The following is an 18,878-nucleotide window of genomic DNA, read 5'->3' as shown; positions in this document are numbered from 1 at the left end:
GACCTGAATCAAATCTGGGCTCAGATACTCAGCACCACACCCAGAAAAAATAACTGGCCGTGTAACCTTGAGCAAGTTGCTTAACCCCAATTGCTTTAAAAAAAATAACTTAAAAAAAGACTCCTACAACACATTCAACAAGTGGGTCTTCCTGCCTCTGATTTAATATTTCCATTGAGGGGGAATCTGCTACACCTCCTGAGGCAACCCATCCCACCTTGGCATTGGTCTGCTTGTAATTAGCAAGATTTTCCTGGGTGAAAGAAAACTCTGAGTGATGCAATGACAACCTTGACTCTCAAGGACCTACAAGGAAGCCTGCTGCTGACAGATGAGGGGTGTGAAATACTGAATCAGAGTCGTTTTCAGACATGGCTGATGTATGTGGATTTGCTTTACTGTAATAGGGTCTATTTAACCAGGGGAGGAGGTTTTTTTTTGCTTTGTTTTTCTTGTTATTCTGTGGGTGTTTTTTTTTAATTTGGTATAGGGATTTGGGGAGAAGGGAGGTCACTGAAAGTGAGGAGGCACCAAAAAACACATAGAAAAGGAGCTTCAGAAGGGAATACCAAGAAGCAGGATGGTTTTAAAATGAGCATGCTGAATTTATTGAATGCTTTCAAAAAGTAAGCCGTTTATAGTCAAGATTCAGAGTTTCATATGAAATCTTTTTTTCTATTCTTTGTAGGTAGAAATCCCCATGTTAATTGGTCAATCAACATATATTAAGTGCTTACTATGCTCCAGGCACTGTGCTAAACCTGAGGATACAAAAAGAGGCAAAAAATGGTCCTTGCCCTCAATGAGCTTATAACTGGTGTTTGTAAAGTGAGTGCAGAGTAACAAAAAAGAAAAAACAACCATTTTAAAGCAAGCTTTTCCTTATATCACACCTAAACTTTGCAACTCCCACCCATGGATCCTAGTTCTGCCTCAAGTAGAACAAATCTAATTTCTGTTTCACACATGACAGCCTTTCAGGTGCTTACACGTGTCTCTATACTCCCAAGTTTTCTCTTCTCTTAGTTGAACATTCCAAGTTCAAGTCCTCATATAGAACACGGCAGTGAGTCCCTCCACCATACTGGTTGCCCCTCTGTTGGAAGCTTATGTCCTTCTGAAACTGTAGTGCCCAGAAACATAGTCTGACTGGGGCAGAAGAGAATAAAACGGTCACTCGCTTATCCCTGAAAATTATGCCTTTCTTAAAACAGATTGGGATCACATTCATTTTTTTTTTTTTAGCTGCCATATCACACCAAGTCAGATTGAGCTTGTGGTCCACTAAAGCCCTCTGATCTTCTATAGACAAACTGCTGTCTAAGTATACCTCCTTCATCCTATATTTGTGAAGTCAATTCTTTGTACCCAAGTTTTGAGTCTTTACATTGATCTTGACTATGTTTCAACATATTAGATTTAGTTCAATGTTTAGCCTGCCAAAATATTTTGGGTTTCTGATTCTGCCATTCAGCACATTGGTTCTCCCTCCTAGCTTTCTGTCACTCACAGATTTCAAAAGGATGCCATCTTTGCCTTTATTCAAGTCACTAATAAAATAAAAACATCAAGCAGCATATGGATAAGCACAAATCTCTAGAATTTCTTTGATTCCAACCAATTCAACTAGTTCTAAAACCATACAACTGTCCTTTTGGCTAGTGGCTCACTGGATAGAGTGCCATGCCTGGAGTGAGGAAGATTCATCTTCCAAATGTGACCCTGGGCAAGTCACTTAACCCTGTTTGTCTCAGTTCCCCTGTCTGTAAAATGAACCAAAGAAGGAAATGGCAAACCACTCCAGTGTCTTTGCCAAGAAAACCTCAAACCAGGTCACAAAGAGTCAAACACAATCAAGAAAACAATAGACGCCTCCCCAGCTTCTCCACAAGAATAGCAGGAGAAATTTTCCCACCAATTTTAGGAGGAAACGGTCACATTACCTCAGGTTTCTATCATTTCCACCATAGGAATCATTTCTTCCTTGTTGGTAAGAAATCAAATCGACAAGAGAATTTTCCCTTGTCATTTAATTCACCTTTTGAAGGATAAAATTGTCATTAAGGGATGTTAAGAAATCACTGCCTGCCCTGCCTTTGGCAGAAAAAGGACCTCAGCAGGTGTCTGAAGTCCTCTATAATACAATAGCATGTCATTGTGCGGGGTTTATGATTTATTTCCCCAACTCTTCATTTCCTCTTCCTGTCCAGGACTATGGTTTATAGTACACTCTAATGATAAAACCACTTCAAGCCACTCGAGCTTCAATATGCAATAAGACTTTGGGGACACCCTGTATTTCTCCTTCTGGCAATCTTTACATAAATACTCTCCACCACCATGATGGACCACCCCTGTTCTTACCTCTTCAATGAGGCTATAGCCATGAAGACCCACCATCTGGCTGCATTTAGTCACCGTCTCCCCATATAGAGTCACTGTCTAGCAATGGGAAGAATCCCATCAAATCTCAGTGATACCTTTGAGGATGGTCATATTTGCCTCCTTGCTTCAGAATGTCTACAACTCCCCTTGCTTATTGCTTCAACTTTAAGCAGATGTCTGAAGCCATAGGGTTTTACTCCTAGTCCCTTTCCTCTATTTTGTTTCCTGTCAACTTCTGGGTATTTTAATTGGTATAGAGTAGATGTATGAAGGCAGTTTTCTTCCTTCCTCTCCCCTTTTCAGATTAAAGCCATTTAGATTAGATTTGTAAGACACCATGGAAATATTCTTGCTAGTCCTCAATAATAATAACAGGGAAATATTTGATCTCCTTTAAAGAGCTGAAGAAAGGTTTCGTCAATGAGATAAGACCCAAGCTTTGCCTTATAGGAAAAGAAGACTGCAATAGCTACCAATATGAAGGGATTCCATTCCAGAGATGAGGGACACTATACACAAAAATATCCAGCCTCGGACACTTAACATGTGACCCTGGGCAAGTCACAACCCTGTTTACCTCAGTTTCTGCATCTATAAAATGAGCTGAAGAAGTAAATGGCAAACAATTCCAGTATCTTTGCCAAGAAAACCCCAAATGAGGTTAAAAAGAATTGGACATGTTTGCCTCAGTTTTCTCATCTGTAAAATGAACCGGGGAAGGAAATGGAAAACCACTCCAGTATCTTTGCCAAGAAGACCACAAAGGAGTCGGACACGACTGAAGCCACTGCACAGCAACAATACACAGAAATAAAAGGGAACAGGATGAGATTGTGGAACTGCTAGCACCTTAATGTCATTAAAACAGCTCTTTCTCCTTCCCTAATGGTGACTAAGGAAGACAAGCCCCATCACTCCTCAAGAGAGGGTGCACCTTAGGCTGCTCTCTCTCCCAAAGCTAGTGTGGAGCCATGAGCACTTGGCCCTGCCATTGCTTAGAGACATGGCACCAGGGGTCTCTCTCCCCACTCAGATTAACAAAAAAGCAAAGAGTACATGACCCTGGTGGTGTTTCTTTCCCTGAGGTAACCCCATCTTTTTCTCCTACTATAGATGAAGGGTTTTCAAAGATGGAATGGACTAGGCCATGGCCTTGAACTCTGAAAGTCCAGAAGAGCAGCTAACGCTGGCTGAGCCTGGTCTGCCAGCAGAGCTAAGGGGCTGGCCTCACTCTGCAGCCAAGATCCCAAGTTCTACCAACCAGGGAGCGACTCCTGTCATTGGTTAGGCCATGTTCAAAAGGGAGCCGAGCAATAGATGCTTTACACTTGAGCCTACTTTCCCTGGGTTGGGACTGAGAGTGTGCCCATTGTTGTAATTTCCATTCTTGCTCTCAGTAAGCATTCTCGTAAAAGCTCTTTATAAATTAACTGAAATCAGGGTGTGTGGAAAGCAGTACAAATTAGGTTGGAAGGGAGTCAGACCATGAGGAGCCTTGAATACCGCGAAAAGATGTTTCTGGTTTTTTGTTTTTATTAAGCCTGTAGGAAGCCTCTGAAGGTTTTTGAGCAAGGGTGTGTTCTGAGCCCCGAGACACATTAAGAAGATTACTATGGTGGCAATACAAAGGATGAGCTGGCCAAAGCAGAACCTGGACATAGGGAGAAAATCTAGAAGACTCCTGAAAGTCTATCCACCATGTCAACTTGGAGGAAGGCGTGTGGGAGAAAACCTCAGCAATCTGTCCTTGGCCCTATGCTATTTCTACATTTTTATTAGTGACAGATGAAGACCTACAATGGCATGCTAATCAAATCTGCAGACGACACCAGGTTTGGAACTAACAAAGTGATTGACATGGACAGGATTCAAAAAATCCTGACAGGCTAGAACAGTGGGCCAAATTTACTAAGATGAAATTCAATAGAGATAAATATAAGTTCCTACACTTAGGAGGATAAGAAAAAATAAACTTTAAAAATACAAGACAGTAGAAATAAGAACTGGAGGGAGGGAAACAGGTTAACATAGAGCCAACTCGATATGAGTTAACAGTGTAACATGGTAACCAAAGAGGTTATGGCAAAGTTGGCCATTGGGAGGAATAAAGAATAAGGGAAATGAGAACTCATCTTCACTATGCCCTAGTCAAACCACACTTGACTGTGTTCATCTCTTAGGAAAAACATTGCTGAATGAGATAATTTGCAGAGAGGAAGGACCAAAATGTGGAGGGTACTGGAAACTATGCCATATAAAGAATGGTCAAAGGAAACCGGGTAGAGATGTTTGCCTAGACTTCCTTGGTGTGTACACACGTACACACACACACACACACATATGCAGATAGATAGATAAATATACCTCTAAGTTTGCCTAGGGTAGATATGATAGCTATGCCTTCCTGTATTAGAAAGACTGTCATATGAAAGACTAATAGACTTGCCCAATAAGAACAGTGGGTGCAAGTTACAAAGTGGAAAATTTAAACTTGATGGGAAGAATTCCCCAACAACTGGAGCACTCCCAGAGTGCAATGAGTTGCCCAAGGAAAGTAGTAGATTCCCCATTCCTGGATGTCTTCTAGTAAATTCTACATGACTACCTGCCAGGTGAGGGGATGATATTCCCATACAGACTGAACCAAATGACCTTTGAGGCCATAGGATTCTATAGCTATAGCCAGAAGGGATCTCAGAGGTCATCTGATCCAAACTCCACCCCCTGCTCTCTGCCCATGTTACAGATGAGGCCAAGGGAAGGTAAGTGACTTGGCCAAGGGCACATAGTAGGTCATCAGAGGTGGGTTTTGAGCCTGGATGCTCTGACTCCATAAGCAGTACTCTTTCCAGCAGAGCATACCACCTCCTGTGAAAGGGCACTGGGTTTGTGAATAATTGACCTTTGACAAAGAGTTTGCAATAGGAAGGTGAGGACAGAAGCCAGATTGCTGAGCATTATGGAAATGAATACATTAAACACAGACCACTATTTCTAAAGGTCTGACTATGAAGAGGAAGAGAGAAGCAAGACAACAGAATCAAGAAGTCCAGCAATCTGGGGCAAATCGAGGGACTTTTCATGTTTAGGGGAGAAATTCACAATTTCATTCAACAAGAATTTCTTGAGCACTTATTCTATGCACCACACTGTGTTTGTAGGCAAAGAAGAAGAGAAGTCAGTATAAAGGAGAAAGATGAAAGATAATCAGTGGATCTACTCTCCTCCCCACTGCCATGGATACCCTGGTCCAGGTCCCCCCTAACTTTTCTCAGAGACTATGGCAGTAGCCACCTCCTGGGTCTCCCTCCCTCTCTAGTCCAGAGGTTCTTAACTTGGGGTCTATGAACTTGGTGTATACACACACACACACACACACACACACACACACACACACACGTGCGCGGCATACATGGATGTAAATAGATAACTATATATATAAAACCAATATAATTGGTTTTCTTTGTAATCCTACACATTTTATTTTATGAATTTAAAAACATTCTGAGAAGAGGTCTATCAGCTTGAACCCCAGAGGGGTTAGGATCAACCCCCTACCACCACCACCCACTTCTGATCTAATCCATACTCCTCAGAGCTGCCAAAGCACAGTTCAGTCTGTCTATGTCACTTAAGAATCTTCAGGGGCCCTATTACCTCTAGAATAAAAGACAAACTCCTCTGTCTGGCACTTACAATCCTCACAAACTGCCTCCAGCTGAGCAATGCAGCCTTATTTCATCACATATCCTACATTCTACCTTTTGGATAAATTATCTTCCTCCATGTCCATCTCCCGTCTCCAAGTTTTCATGTAAGATGACCCCACATCTGGATTGTAGACCCTCCACTTCCCCAGCTCCCTTCAAAGCCCAGGTCAAGTGCCGCGGCCTCCAAGAAGTCTTTCATGATTCCTCTAGTCATTAGAACCCTCTCCTACCTGATATCATCTCATACTCACTTATCTGCTTATATGTCACAGCCCCTAGTAGAATATATGTTCCTGGGGGGCAGACAGAGTCTGCTTGTGTTTTCATCTCTGCATCCTCAGGAACTAGCACAGGGCCTTGCAAAGAGTAGGCACCTTATAAATATTTGTTGTGGAACAAAGTCCTGGAGCCCACAAGAAGCAATGAGCTGGAGGACACACGCAAATGGGAGGGCTAGCCTTGGAAAAAAAGGTGGAGACTTCACTCTTTGAAATAGGAGGAAAGGGCAGAATGGGGGATGAGAGACAGCTGAAGAAGGGGAAATGAGGCAGCTCAGGATGGATGGCCCCAGCCTCCTAGCCAGAGGGGAAATACCTCTGCTGGGGATAGAAGCCCAACTGGAGGGGTGAGGACAAGGTTTGGAATAGTCTGCCTGGGTAACATGAGAGGGAGGGGTCAATAAGAGATAAACAGAAGGATTCCTGTGCAATCACAAGATAGTTAAGGCTATAAAATGGAAATTTGTGGTAGATCCAGCTGGCTGATTTTCTCCAGCCAGGTGACTTTTTAAAAAACCCTAATAACACAGGACTCAGGTTGGTAGATTGCAGGGATAAGGATAGAAAGTGGGTCAGTGGATCAGATGGCAGGAACTTCTACTGAATTTGGGGCCTTTATCCATTATCTGGCCATTCTTGCTTAAAAAAGGGGGTAAGGAGTCGGACATGTGTCCCATCTCCCTAATCAGGTTGTAATGTAGAATTCTGATCCTCAAGGGGCTCATCATTAATTTTCAAGTCAATTAATCAATAAGCATATATTAAGTGTCTACAAAAGCTAGGTTTAGAGATGTAAAGACAAAAAAAAAAGGATCCTAGACCTTTAAGAAGCTTATATTCTACTTGGGGAGACAACACTATACTCTACCTGGGAATAAACATACACACACACATACACACACCATTGTTCTACTTGCACATAGGGTTAACTCCAGACATTGTGTGCATCTCTATAGACAACCCTGTCACATACTGCCCAAGAATCTTCCCTGAAGCTCATGGGCTTGGTGCTTTAAACAAAGAAGTACAATGACACCTTTGGGACCCTACCCACAACAGACCTCCTAGGCAAGATTCCTTCAGCCCAGCTTTACAAATGGTTACCAAGGAAACCCCAGGGGTGGGTTTGGGATGAATGTCCATTTATGATTAGCAGCTCTGCCCAGCTCCAGGCTCAGGCCCTCCCTGGACTTTGCAAATCCAACAGGGTTAATAATTAGAGAGCTGACTGGGCAGTTTCTGATTCTAAGGTTTGAGAGAGGACCCTGCCACTGTAAGGCGGGGCACTTTACTGGCACAATCCCATCTATTTAGATGAGAAAACAAATCCCCCCCCATTCTGGACAGCTGAACTCAGGGGACTCTACATTTCCCTATCCTGTGGCCTGAGAGATCTAGAGACAAGTGACCTACCACTCCCAACCCCACCCCCAGGGAAAAGGAAACAAAGAGGAAAGTTTATGATATAGGTGGTAACAACTGGGGTGTAACCTAAGAAAAATGTCCAGGGCTGGGGAGGGATAGAGATTCCATAATTGGGGAACATCTCAGGAGACGTTAAAGCTAGACTATAGCAGAAAACCTTAAGTTAGTGGAGGGAGCCCCATGATTATTTCTGAGGCACACATAAATTCAAAGAAATGGGTTGGGGGAGAGGGTACGAACTACAGCTAAGGCACAGGGGCTTCCAAGCAATATAATGGTTTCAGTCCTACATCAAAGGACAAGAGATATTGGCTCTACACAGAAATGCCAAAATGTACGAATCTAGAAAATGGAACACTGAGCTGCTCGAACCCACCTCTCTTCTCTCCTCCACATAACCTCTGCTCCAGCCCGAGCTTTCTCCTCGTCATCCTCATTCTCACCTCCAAGTCTCTGCTCATGCTGTCCTCCCCTTCCCTTTCCCAAGATCACAAAACCTAGAACCGACTTGTCCAGAGTCACACAAATCTGAATCGAGGACTTAAACCCAGGCCCTCCTGATTCCAGGTCTAACACTAAAACCATTTCACCATTAACTACCGGTATTCATGAAATTAGGTATAGATGAGTCTGAAGAAGAAAAGGGGGATGGAGAAAGTACTTTCCCAGTACAGTACGATGCCAGTCCACTGAGGGCCACTCAGATAGAGATCAATATACAGGAGGTGCTTAATAAGTGTTCACTGAATTATACTGAATAATAGGAGTTGGTGTTTTCTCTTTTCTAGAGATAAATGCCCTCAGGGGTTCTATTCACAAGAGAACCAAATATTGTCGATGAAGTTCTAAAGACTAATTATTGTCCAATATTACCTAAGACAGTTATGTCCTGAGCCTCCACTGTCTGAAAGGTGCTGTAGTCACAGAGTTGACCCATCCTTTGTTCTTTTCTTACAGTCAAGACAAGGTTTGAAATTTTCAAGACCCTTGTGATTTGATCACAGAATAAATTCCTGCAGGCCATGGAGAGTGGGATGTTTAATCTTTAAAAGATATGTGTGTGTATTTTTTAAGAAACAAAGTAACATTTTAAAAAAATATTCCCTGTTGCCTTCCCGATTATTGTGCTATGATGTGGCTGCCCATCTTGCCTACTCCTACAAGCTCAGTTTCAACCCTTTAACTGCATTTTCTTTGAAAAGCTAAATAACACACATTTGTTGTTGAGCTGTTTTCAGTTACGTCTGACTCTTTGTGACCCCATTTGGGATTTTCTTGGCAGAGATACTGGAGTAGTCTGCCATTTCCTTCTCCAGCTCATCTGACACATGAGGAAACTGAGGCAAATAGGGTTAAGTGACTTGCCCAGGGTCATACAGCTAGTAAGTGTCTGAGGCCAAATTTGTACTCAGGAAGTCTTTCTGACTCTAGACCCAGAGTTCTGTGCACTATGGCGCCCCCTGCCCTAAAACATACAAGTGCAGTCAGTATTTGTGCTATATGTCTACTGCATAAATTCTCTACAAACAGGTCCTTCCCAGATAGAGATCCACAACATGGGAAATTAATAATGCTTTCAGTTAGAGGACGAGGATATCACCCTTAGGAAAAGCTGATGTCCTTGTGTCCTGAAATACAGTTTATTCTGTAACAGTTGCTGGGATTCCAACCACTGAGCAATGTGCTATGTGATCTTTGGATTCCTTCAACAATACCTCCAGAGGGGACATACTATGAACCCAGAGAATGGAGGAACTGGAAAGGTCCTAGCTCTCTTCCTTGTACTCTCCCAGCATGATGGACAGCTTTGGGAGAAAAGCACCAATTCAACTTCACATTCATTCATGGAGGGGGGAAGATAAGACAATTGGGGTTAAGTGACTTGCCCAAGGTATAGCTAGTGTCAAGTGTCTGAGGCCGGATCTGAACTCAGGTCCTCCTGACTCCAGGGCTATTGCTCTATTCACTGAGCCACCTAGCTGCCCCTTCACATGCATTTATTAGGCGCCTGCTATATACCAGGCATAACACTATGTGCTGAGAATACACAACAAAAGCGAACCATCCCCTGACCTCAAGGAGCTTCTATTCTAATAACAAGCTCTTTGGCAGTCACTGCTTCCATAGCTGAGGATTTCTTTTATTCCTTTATCTCTATTCCTTCCCTGTTTTGCTCTAGCCTGTCTCCTTCCTGAACAAGCTAGACTGTGAGTTTTGAGGAACAGGAATCTTGTCTTTATCTTTGTATGTCTCTATGGCCCGATATAAGACTGCACAGAGTAGGAATTGCATAAGAAGTAATGTGGTCCAGTGGAAAGACCACTGGATTAGGAGTCAGAAGCCTGACCCAATGCCCCAGGACCTGGTACATGACAGACGTTTAATGAATGTTTGAATGAATGAATGCATGATTGATTGGGTTAAAAAATCAGCTCTGCTACTCTGGGCAAATTACTTAACCTATTAGTGCCTCAGTTTCCTCATCTGTAAAATGAGAGGGTCAGACTACAATACATCTAAAGGTCCTTCTACCTCTCAAGTCCCATGTTCCTAAGACCCAGGGCCTCCCATGCTGGGTCCTGCTTCTTTCTTCTCCCTTAGGTACCATCTCTGCTGGCTCTGCTTCCCCTAGACGAGGGTTTCCATGCCCATGTGTCTCTGGGGGTGTTCCCTGTTTATCCTTTGACTCAGCCGCTGCATTGTTCATTGCTTCATTGGGATCTTGCTTTTCCTGTGGACTCTGGCTGAGCTGTATGCACCTAGTTCCTGCCCAAACCAGGCATGTAGGAAAAGGGCTGATCAACAGAACAAAAGGTTGAGTGTCCTCACAAAGACAGATTCTGGGAAGGATGGGGCCTGGAAGGGGATGGTGGAGGACAGGCAAGGGTCCTTTGTGTCCTCCCTACTTACATGAGGCTGAGCAGTGGTCAAAAGCTCAGGGGTCAGCAGGGCCAACGTCCAGGGTCCTGGATCCCCTGGGAACTGACAGGAATGTCTTCTCATGCAGGGGAGGACGAGATCTGAATAGCGATGGACGGCCCGTCTGGACAAAAGGGAAGGAAAGGCCAGAGTAAATCAGAGCCCGAGATGAAAGAGACTGAGTCACTGGGCCAGGAGCCAGGGCACACTCCGGGAAGGAGGCCATTCAGTCCTCTTGGTGCCAAGTCCTCTCTTTGATGGCGTCTAAGTGCGCGTGCGTGCGCACACATATACACACACACACACACACACACACACACACTTCCCTTAACACAAGCAGTTCTTCAGCTCAGGCTTCATTACTCTAATGCATCCCCCCCCAATATGTGTACACACACACACACACACACACACACACACACACATCAGTGTGGCATATCTCTGCCTGTACCAGCTCAATGATGGACTCACCCATTCATTCATTGCATACTTGCCATGTACATGCCTAGCATTATGGGAGACAGAGAGTGTAAGACACAAACCCTACCTTCACAGAACTTGTAATACAGTTGGGCAGGGAATGTGTAAATAAAAAGGCAACTGAGAGAAGAGATGCCAAAAAGCTGTAAGGGGTTGGCTGCCCAAAAGGTGCCACAAATAGAGAAAGAGCAAAGAATGTTTAAGTCAGAGGACCGCGGTTCTAGATCTGACTCTGTCACCAATTGTCCCAGAATCAGAAGGGACCCCAGAGGTCTTCTAGTACAACTAATACTCAAACTCTCAAAAAAAAAATTTCTGGATTTCTATAGGCCTCTGTTTCCTCATCTGGAAAATGGGGATTATGATACCTACCTCACCGCCATGGCAGCTATGAAGAGAGCATAGGTATAAAAGCAGTTTGAAAACTATGTAACGTCATTCTAAAGAAAAGGATTGGCTCTGTGGCCACAAGAGCAGTAACACCTAGAACTTCTAGAATTCCCCCTTAACAAGAATCATGGCCCAGGGTTGGGATCCAAGCAGCCCAACCACAGCTAAGGAAAATCCAGCTGAAATATCAACCTGTTCAGCCAAAAGCAGCTCCCCAAGCTCTGGGAGCACCAGAGAACAGATCTTTGAGCTCAGGAAAGAGTGGACCATCCCATAAATGCCAGCTGTGAGAACATTTTGTTTTGAAAACACATCAACCAGGGAGTGACCTCAGCTGGCACCTGCAAACTAACCAAGGACTCACACCATTCTGGGGCATTCACCTTCACGGAACTCAGCAGGAGACTCCGTGTACCCGGCAAGGGCCCAGCCACAAGCTTCAGCCTTCTCAAGGCCTGGCTCCCCTCCAGGACTCTGCACTGGCTGTGATTTTAAAAGGGCTTCAGAAGATGGGGAGAGGGAGGAAGAGAAGAATGAGAGAGAGAGAAAAAAAAGAGATGGGGAGAGACAGAAGAGGAGAGAAGGAGGGGCCAGGAGAGAGAGACAGAGACAGAGGAGAGACAAACAGAGAGAGACACAGAGACAGAGAGATATAGAGACAGAGAGAAAGGGAGAGACAGAAGAGGAGAGAAGAAGGGGCCGGGAGAGAGAGACAGAGAGAGAGAAACAGAGAGAGGGAGAGACAGTGAGAGATAAAGACAGAGAGGAAGAGAAACAGAGAGAGACAGAGCAAGATAGAGATAAGAACTCAAAAGGCATCATCAGCTTTGCTGTTCCTTGCTGCCGTCATAGACAATTGGGTGAAACTACCCAATCAGCACCCCATCAATCCTAGTTTCCTTTCCCACAATATCAGAAACAAGTGTTAGATATCAAAGTTTCCTCTAGATGTGATCTACAGATAAAACCTTAGCCAAAGGCCCCCACCTGCCTTAATTGGTCTCTGGGGATAGGGGCAAGAAGGGCATGCCAGAGTACAATTTAATTTTATTTTTGAGGAAATCAGGGTTAAGTGACTTGCCCAGGGTCACACAGCTAGTAAGTGTCTGTCTCAGGTACACCTGACTCTAATGCCAGTTCGCTATATAGCTAATTAGAGACAGCTGGGTATAAAAAAAAAAGAGTGCTGGACCCAGAGTTAGAAGATGGGGTTCAAAATCCCACTAGCTCTGTGACCCTGAACAAATAAATGGACATCAGTTTCCTCGTCTGTAAAATGGGGGTGGTGATAGCACCTACTTTACTTTTTTTTTTTTGCTTTTTGGAGGGCAGTTGGGGTTAAGTGACTTGCCCAAGGTCACATGGCTAGTTTTTGTGTTAAGTGTCTGAGGCCAGATTTGAACTCAGGTACTCCTTAGTTAGCCACCTAGCTGCCCCCCTACTTTACTTTTTTTGGGAAAAAAATTCAATTTTATTTTATTTTCAGTTCTGAATTCTCTCCCTCCTACATTCCCAAGGTTAATAACAATATCGAGTGATATTTCCTTAGCATTTTAAGGTTTGCAAAGCTCTTTACTTACGAGATCTCACTAATCATTACAGGCAGTATCATTCCCACTTTACAGATGAGAAAACTGAGGTTCAGTCACCATGGCCAAATCACTGAATAACTAGTGTTGGAGCAGAGGTGTCAAAATCATAGCCAAATGTAATTGGAAAACATTGAAAATAAATAAAAATACAATGCAACATAGATACTGGTTGTGGTTTTCTAAGTCGATACAGAGCTGCAGGGATCCTTCTATTTTGAGTTTGACACTAGTGGTACAAAAACCCAACCCTGAAACTAGGAAGACCTGGGTCTTCCCTAGGTTCAAGCCCCAACTCTAACATAGCCCAGCTCAACCATGTAAACAATATGTGTCAGCTTCCAGGGCTCTAGGCAGTCTCTGAAACTCCAGGTGGTAGAGAAGGTGCAGACCTGGCTTGCATTGATGCCTTTGAAACCCTAGGTCTGGTCTCTGTCCCCTGTGCCTCTCCCTACATGGCAAAGACAGAATTTGAACCCAGTGATATTTACAGGACTTAAAATGCTGCCATTACATTCACAGTGACCGCTCCCTCCTCAGAACTTCCACAGTATTTGCCCTCTGGACCACTCATTTGGCACTTATCAAAGCCTTGTCTGATTAGGAAAATGTTTGTCTAAATGGCCCATCTCCACAGCTAGGATGGTACCAAGGATCATGGGATCATGGGATCATGGACCTAGAACTATTAGGGGCCTTAGAAGTCATCTATTCGCACCCCTCATTTTACGGAGAAAGTAAGTGACTTTCCCAAGGTAACTAGAAGCAGGGAATTCCTGGAAACGATTCACTGTACTATCCCAAAGAACATCCTTATTGACCTGACTGTTGGCCTAAAGAAAGAAAATGGTGGATGCAAGTTAGAAGCCACTGCTTTAGGAAACAGGGCCTGAATAAATGGAAAAGAAGGGCAGCATCAACATGGAATCTACCATATGAATTTTTCTGAGCCAAGACAGAGACCTAGATATGGAAGTGGATCCCAACAATGACATATAAATTCATGAAAGATTCCTTTTTTCCCCCTTTCTCATCTCAATTAGATTGTAAGCTTCTTGAGGACAGAGACTTTCTTTCACCTCTCTGTGTATCCCCAGTCCTTTGTACAATGCCTGGAACAAAGTAGGCACTTAATAAATTGTACTGATTGGCTGGTTTTCAATTCAATAAATATTTATGAAGAGCCTACTGTGTGTTCAGCGTTGTGCTAGGCACTAGGAGATATTCAAAGATTTGTTGTTGTTTGCAGTTGTATACAGTTCTTTGTGACCCTATTTGGGGTTTTCTTGACAGATACTGGAGTGTTTGCCTCTCCAGCTCATTTTACAGATGAGGAAACTGAGGTAAACAGGGTTAAGTGACTTGCCCAGGGTCACACAAGTGTCTGATTCCAGATTTGAACTCAGGTCTTCCTGACTCCAAGCTTGGCACTCTATCCACTGAGCCACCTAGCTGCCCTGACTGAGTTAGACTGAGACTAAGCTTATTCCTCAGTATACTGGCCAAACCCAAAGAATCCTTGGGATTCCAGGGTATCCCACACACTTTGGTAGCAGATTAGCTTTCAAGACCCAAGCCAAGAATATTAAGAGACTATGATTCTCAAACAATTAGAGGCATATAAAGGTGGAGGGCCAGAGAGGAAGTAACTTTAGGAATGGAATATTTAAAGTGAGAAGAGTAGGGAAGCTGAACAGATTATGATATCCAAGTATAATGAAATGTTATTGTGCTATCAGAAACAAAGAATATGGGGAATTCCGTGAAATACTGGAGGTACTGTATGAACTGATACCAAGCAAAGAAAGCAGAACCAAAAGGACAGACAATACACACAATGACTATAATATCGCAGATGAAAACCATGCTACAAGGCAAGCTGAACCCGAATTAAATGCACTGGCCAATATTAGTTCTAGGGGCAGCCAACGGGGCACAGTGGATTAGAGCGCCAGGCCTGGAGTCAGGAACACTCACATTCCTGAGTTCAAATCCAGCCTCAGACACTTCCTAGTTATGTGATCTTGGACAAGTCATTTAACCCTGCTTGCCTCAGTCTCCTCATCTGTAAAATGAGCTAGAGAAGGAAATGGCAAACCACTTCAGTATCTCAGGCAAGAAAACCTGAAATGGGGTCATGAAGAATAGGACATAACTGAAATGACAAAAATATTAGTTCTGGAAGACAAATGATAAAACATGTTTTTCCCTACTCATTTGCTGGAGTGGAGGATGGAAAACAATGAATATTAATTGTTGCCATGGTTAATTTGTTTTTCTTTGTTACAAGGACACGTATGCCAAAGGCAGGGGAAATGTGTGGAATATCTAATAGGAAATGACTGTAAAGAAAAACAAATATCAGTGAATCTTCGAATTAAAAAAAAACCCACAAAATTAAAAATAAAATGAGGCTATATAGAGACCAATTTAGCCCAAGGTCATAGAAGAATGTCTAAGTTTGGTCTGGAAGGGAGCTGGTCTCAAGGATATATCTCTAGAGCCTAGAGACATGCAGAGACTGAGAATTTGGCTCAGTATACAGTTAAATGAGGATAATTTAGTAAGTGATCTAACCATCCAAAATACACTGGCTAGACTTTTATGTGTACTTTTGATGACTTTTTAACACTGTGGATACTACTATATTTACTCTTTTCTCTCATGAATAAACTGTGAGTTCAGAGAAAGGATTCCATGTGAATCTGAGTGGCCTGGGAAGGCTCTAAGAAAAGGGACAGGAGGAAAAAGAGGAGACTAGTCTATGGACAAAGAAAGAAAAGGTAGATTTGGCTAAAAGAGAGAAGGAGCTTCCAGAATAGGGGAGGTAAGAGCAACTTAACAATGCAGGAATGTGGAAGGCTTATGCTGGGGCAGTAGGCAGGTGGCTGGAAGTATGTTTGTATAACAAGGTTTAGGAAGTATGTATTGGGGTGATGATAGTAAAGAGTCTTAAAGAACATTAAAAAACATTAATTGCAGGGTGGCTAGGTGGTGCAGTGAATAGAGCACTGGCCCTGGACTCAGGAGAACCTGAGTTCAAATCCTACCTCAGACACTTAACACTTACTGGCCGTTTGACTTTGGGCAAATCACTTAACCCCAATTGCCCTGCCTGCCCTCCCCCCCCCCAAAGAAAAACAACAAATCATTCATTGCTTGCTTAAAAATAAAATTTTTTGTCAGCTAGGATTTGTGAACAAGGAGAATGGGAATATCATACAAGGTAAAACAACTGTGTCAATATTGGCCCAATCAAATCAACAGGTATTTATTAAGCACCTACCATGCCCCAGAGAGTGCCAAGTGGGAGAGGGGAGGATACAAAGGTCCTGCCCTCAAGAAGCTCACATTCTAATGCAGAAGACAACATGCAAACAACCATGAACAAACAAGAGACAGACAAGATAAACTGGGGAGAGTCCAAGAAGGAAGACACTGGCATTAAAGTGAATCTGGAAAGACTTCTTGCAAAAGGTCAGATTTTTAAGTGAGGCTTGAAGAAGGTCAAGAAGTCAGGAAAAAGATAGAAAGGGAGAGAATTTTCAGCATGAGGGCCAGCCAGTAGCAATGCCACAACTATGGGGATGGAATGTCTTACAGAAGGAATAGCCAGGAGGCCAAAAGTACCAAAACAAAAAATAGCATGAAGGTGTGTAAGAAGACTGGAAAGACTGGTAGGAAGGCACCAAGTTATTAAAGGTTTTAAAAGCCAGACGATGTTATACTTGATTTGGGAGGTAAGGTGAGTCACTGAAGTTTGGGAGGGAGGGAAGAAAGGTGGGAAGAAGGGAGAGAGGAAGGGCTCAGGAAACTTGGTCAGACTTGAGCTTCAGGAAGGTCAATAGTGTTGTTTCAGGGAAGAAGGTTGCTACAGTAGAAAGTACGCTCACATTGGAGTCAGAAAACCTGGGTTCAAATCCCATTTTTGACACTTAATATCTGTGTGACCTAAGGCAAACCACAGCCTCAAATCTATGCCCCAAATCTATGATCCTATGACCTCCTCAATTAAACAGTAAGATCTTAGAGAACAAGGACATTGTCTTCCTATAAGTGCTTAACTGATTTTGTTAAACGAGTGATTTTTTTTTTAATCCAGAAACAAGCAGAGGCCTGGCATCTCCCATTCAGAACAAGAGGACTTCCCTGATCAGCCCAAGAATAAGTATGTTGTGCTCCACCAGACATAAGGTATTACTGTGTGGAAAGAATGGGACACGGCAGAGCTCGAGATTAGCCTTGGATGAGTGACTGGCTGGCTGGGTGTTTGTGCAAAGTAACTGTCTGAGGATTTGATATGAGAGGGATCCAATGATGCCTGAAATTCCACGTTAGAGTTCGATCTTTTTGGGTTAACACAGGTCTTCCCAGCTTAGTGCTAGCCTGAATTCCCCCATCTAGACATAGCAGCTTCCAAACGCCCCGGCCAATCCCTCCCTCGGTTTTAGGGGATGACTCCGCCTTTCCTTGCCCTCCAGGTCTGACCTCGATAAATTCTCGGGATCCTGTGGTCAGAGCCTGACCTAGAGCCTAAGCTAACTTCTCCTCCGGTCCGCAGGGAAAAGGGTACACCCCAAACGAAAACTTTTCGTAGATATAGTTGGAGGGTGGGAAAGGGTCAGAAGTCTCCCCCACCCCCAGCAGGGATGCGATGGGCTCCCTCCTTCAGGCCTCCTCTCGCCCCTTCCTGAAGGGCAATGCACAAAGTCGTGCTCCCCACCAAGGCAATGCTCTCACTTGATGGCCCCTCGAGGCTGGCGGGCCTGGCCCTTAGCCTACCCAAGCCAAGGAGCCCGTGGAAGAGTAACCTGCCCCGTCCACCTGCGGCAGCCTTCTAGGGGTAGAGGCATCCCCATTCCCATCCCCAACCCTGGACGCGCAGAGACGTCTGCTGCCCAGCCACCCTTCGCATTTGGGAGGAAAAAAAATAAAGTGACCTTTCCAAAGCCACCTGAGAAGGAAGCTGTGTCCACTGGGATGGGGGGTGGAGATAGAGGATGGGCGGAGGGGGAGCGGGGGGGGGTCCTGACTTGCAGGCGCCGGGGCTCGGGGGTCGCCTGGCCGATCCGCTCTCCGGCCGCCGGACCTCCAAGCTTTGTCCCTGCCCTCCTTCTCCCGCCTCGGGCCCCCCACGCTTGGGCAGCCAGAGGAGGAGCCGGGCCACGGGGGCTCTCACCCAGAGCCGGGAGAAGAGCCGCGCCACCAGGCCGGCTAGTGCGCAGCGGCAGCGGGGACCGCGCACTTTGGGGCTCACCCCCCACCTCGGGGTGACGGCAGGAACAGACCTGAGCCCGGCTCCCGAGGCTGCCGGAGCTGGGGGCTGGGCAGGCGGGGAGACGGGGGCCTACGAAGGTGGGGGGGGCGTAGTCCGGGAGAGTGAAATTTACCTGGGTCACGTGGCCATTGACAATCTCTTGCAGCGCTTGGCAGCTGCGGTCCCAGCAGAGCTCGCTTCCCTGGGTTCTCTCGGCGTCGTGGCGTCACAATGGGCCGCGTCGGAGGGCCCGCCCCTCCTCCCGTTCCTTTAAGACCTGGGCGGGAAGGGGACGATCTCCAGGGCAGGATGGACAAGGGCTTTTAGTAGCAGGGAAGGGCATCGGGGCCCAGGTGTGACCGGCGAGCCAAGGCTCGCCACAGCCTCGGCATCCCTGCGAGCCGTGCGGGTCTCACCTCCCAGCCGGTCTTAGAAGGGGCAGGTG

At 44.8% G+C, this 18,878-nt stretch overlaps 1 protein-coding gene across 3 annotated transcripts in view; it reads right to left on the bottom strand.

Annotated features, from left to right (window-relative positions):
- Nucleotides 1-18,671, bottom strand: part of OGDHL (oxoglutarate dehydrogenase L) — a 63,301-nt gene extending 44,630 nt beyond the window's left edge. The window contains exons 1-2 of one of the 3 annotated variants that reach the window (XM_069067224.1): nt 18,567-18,671; nt 10,709-10,841 (exon numbers count right to left, since the gene is read on the bottom strand). In XM_069067224.1, coding sequence (XP_068923325.1) covers nt 10,709-10,710 — 2 coding nt within the window. In that variant the 5' untranslated portion in view covers nt 10,711-10,841; nt 18,567-18,671. Of the gene's footprint in view, nt 1-6,346; nt 6,477-10,708; nt 10,842-18,566 lie in introns of those variants that run through there. The other 2 variants (XM_069067226.1, XM_069067225.1) reach the window with 2 other exon arrangements.
- Nucleotides 18,672-18,878: the final 207 nt, after the last annotated feature.

The sequence above is a fragment of the Petaurus breviceps genome, unplaced genomic scaffold, assembly GCF_028583685.1.
Source record: "Petaurus breviceps papuanus isolate PSGF00001 unplaced genomic scaffold, PetGlider_PUasm1.0 90740, whole genome shotgun sequence".
NCBI classification, from domain to species: domain Eukaryota; kingdom Metazoa; phylum Chordata; class Mammalia; order Diprotodontia; family Petauridae; genus Petaurus; species Petaurus breviceps.
This window is presented reverse-complemented; position numbering and strand designations above follow the sequence as displayed.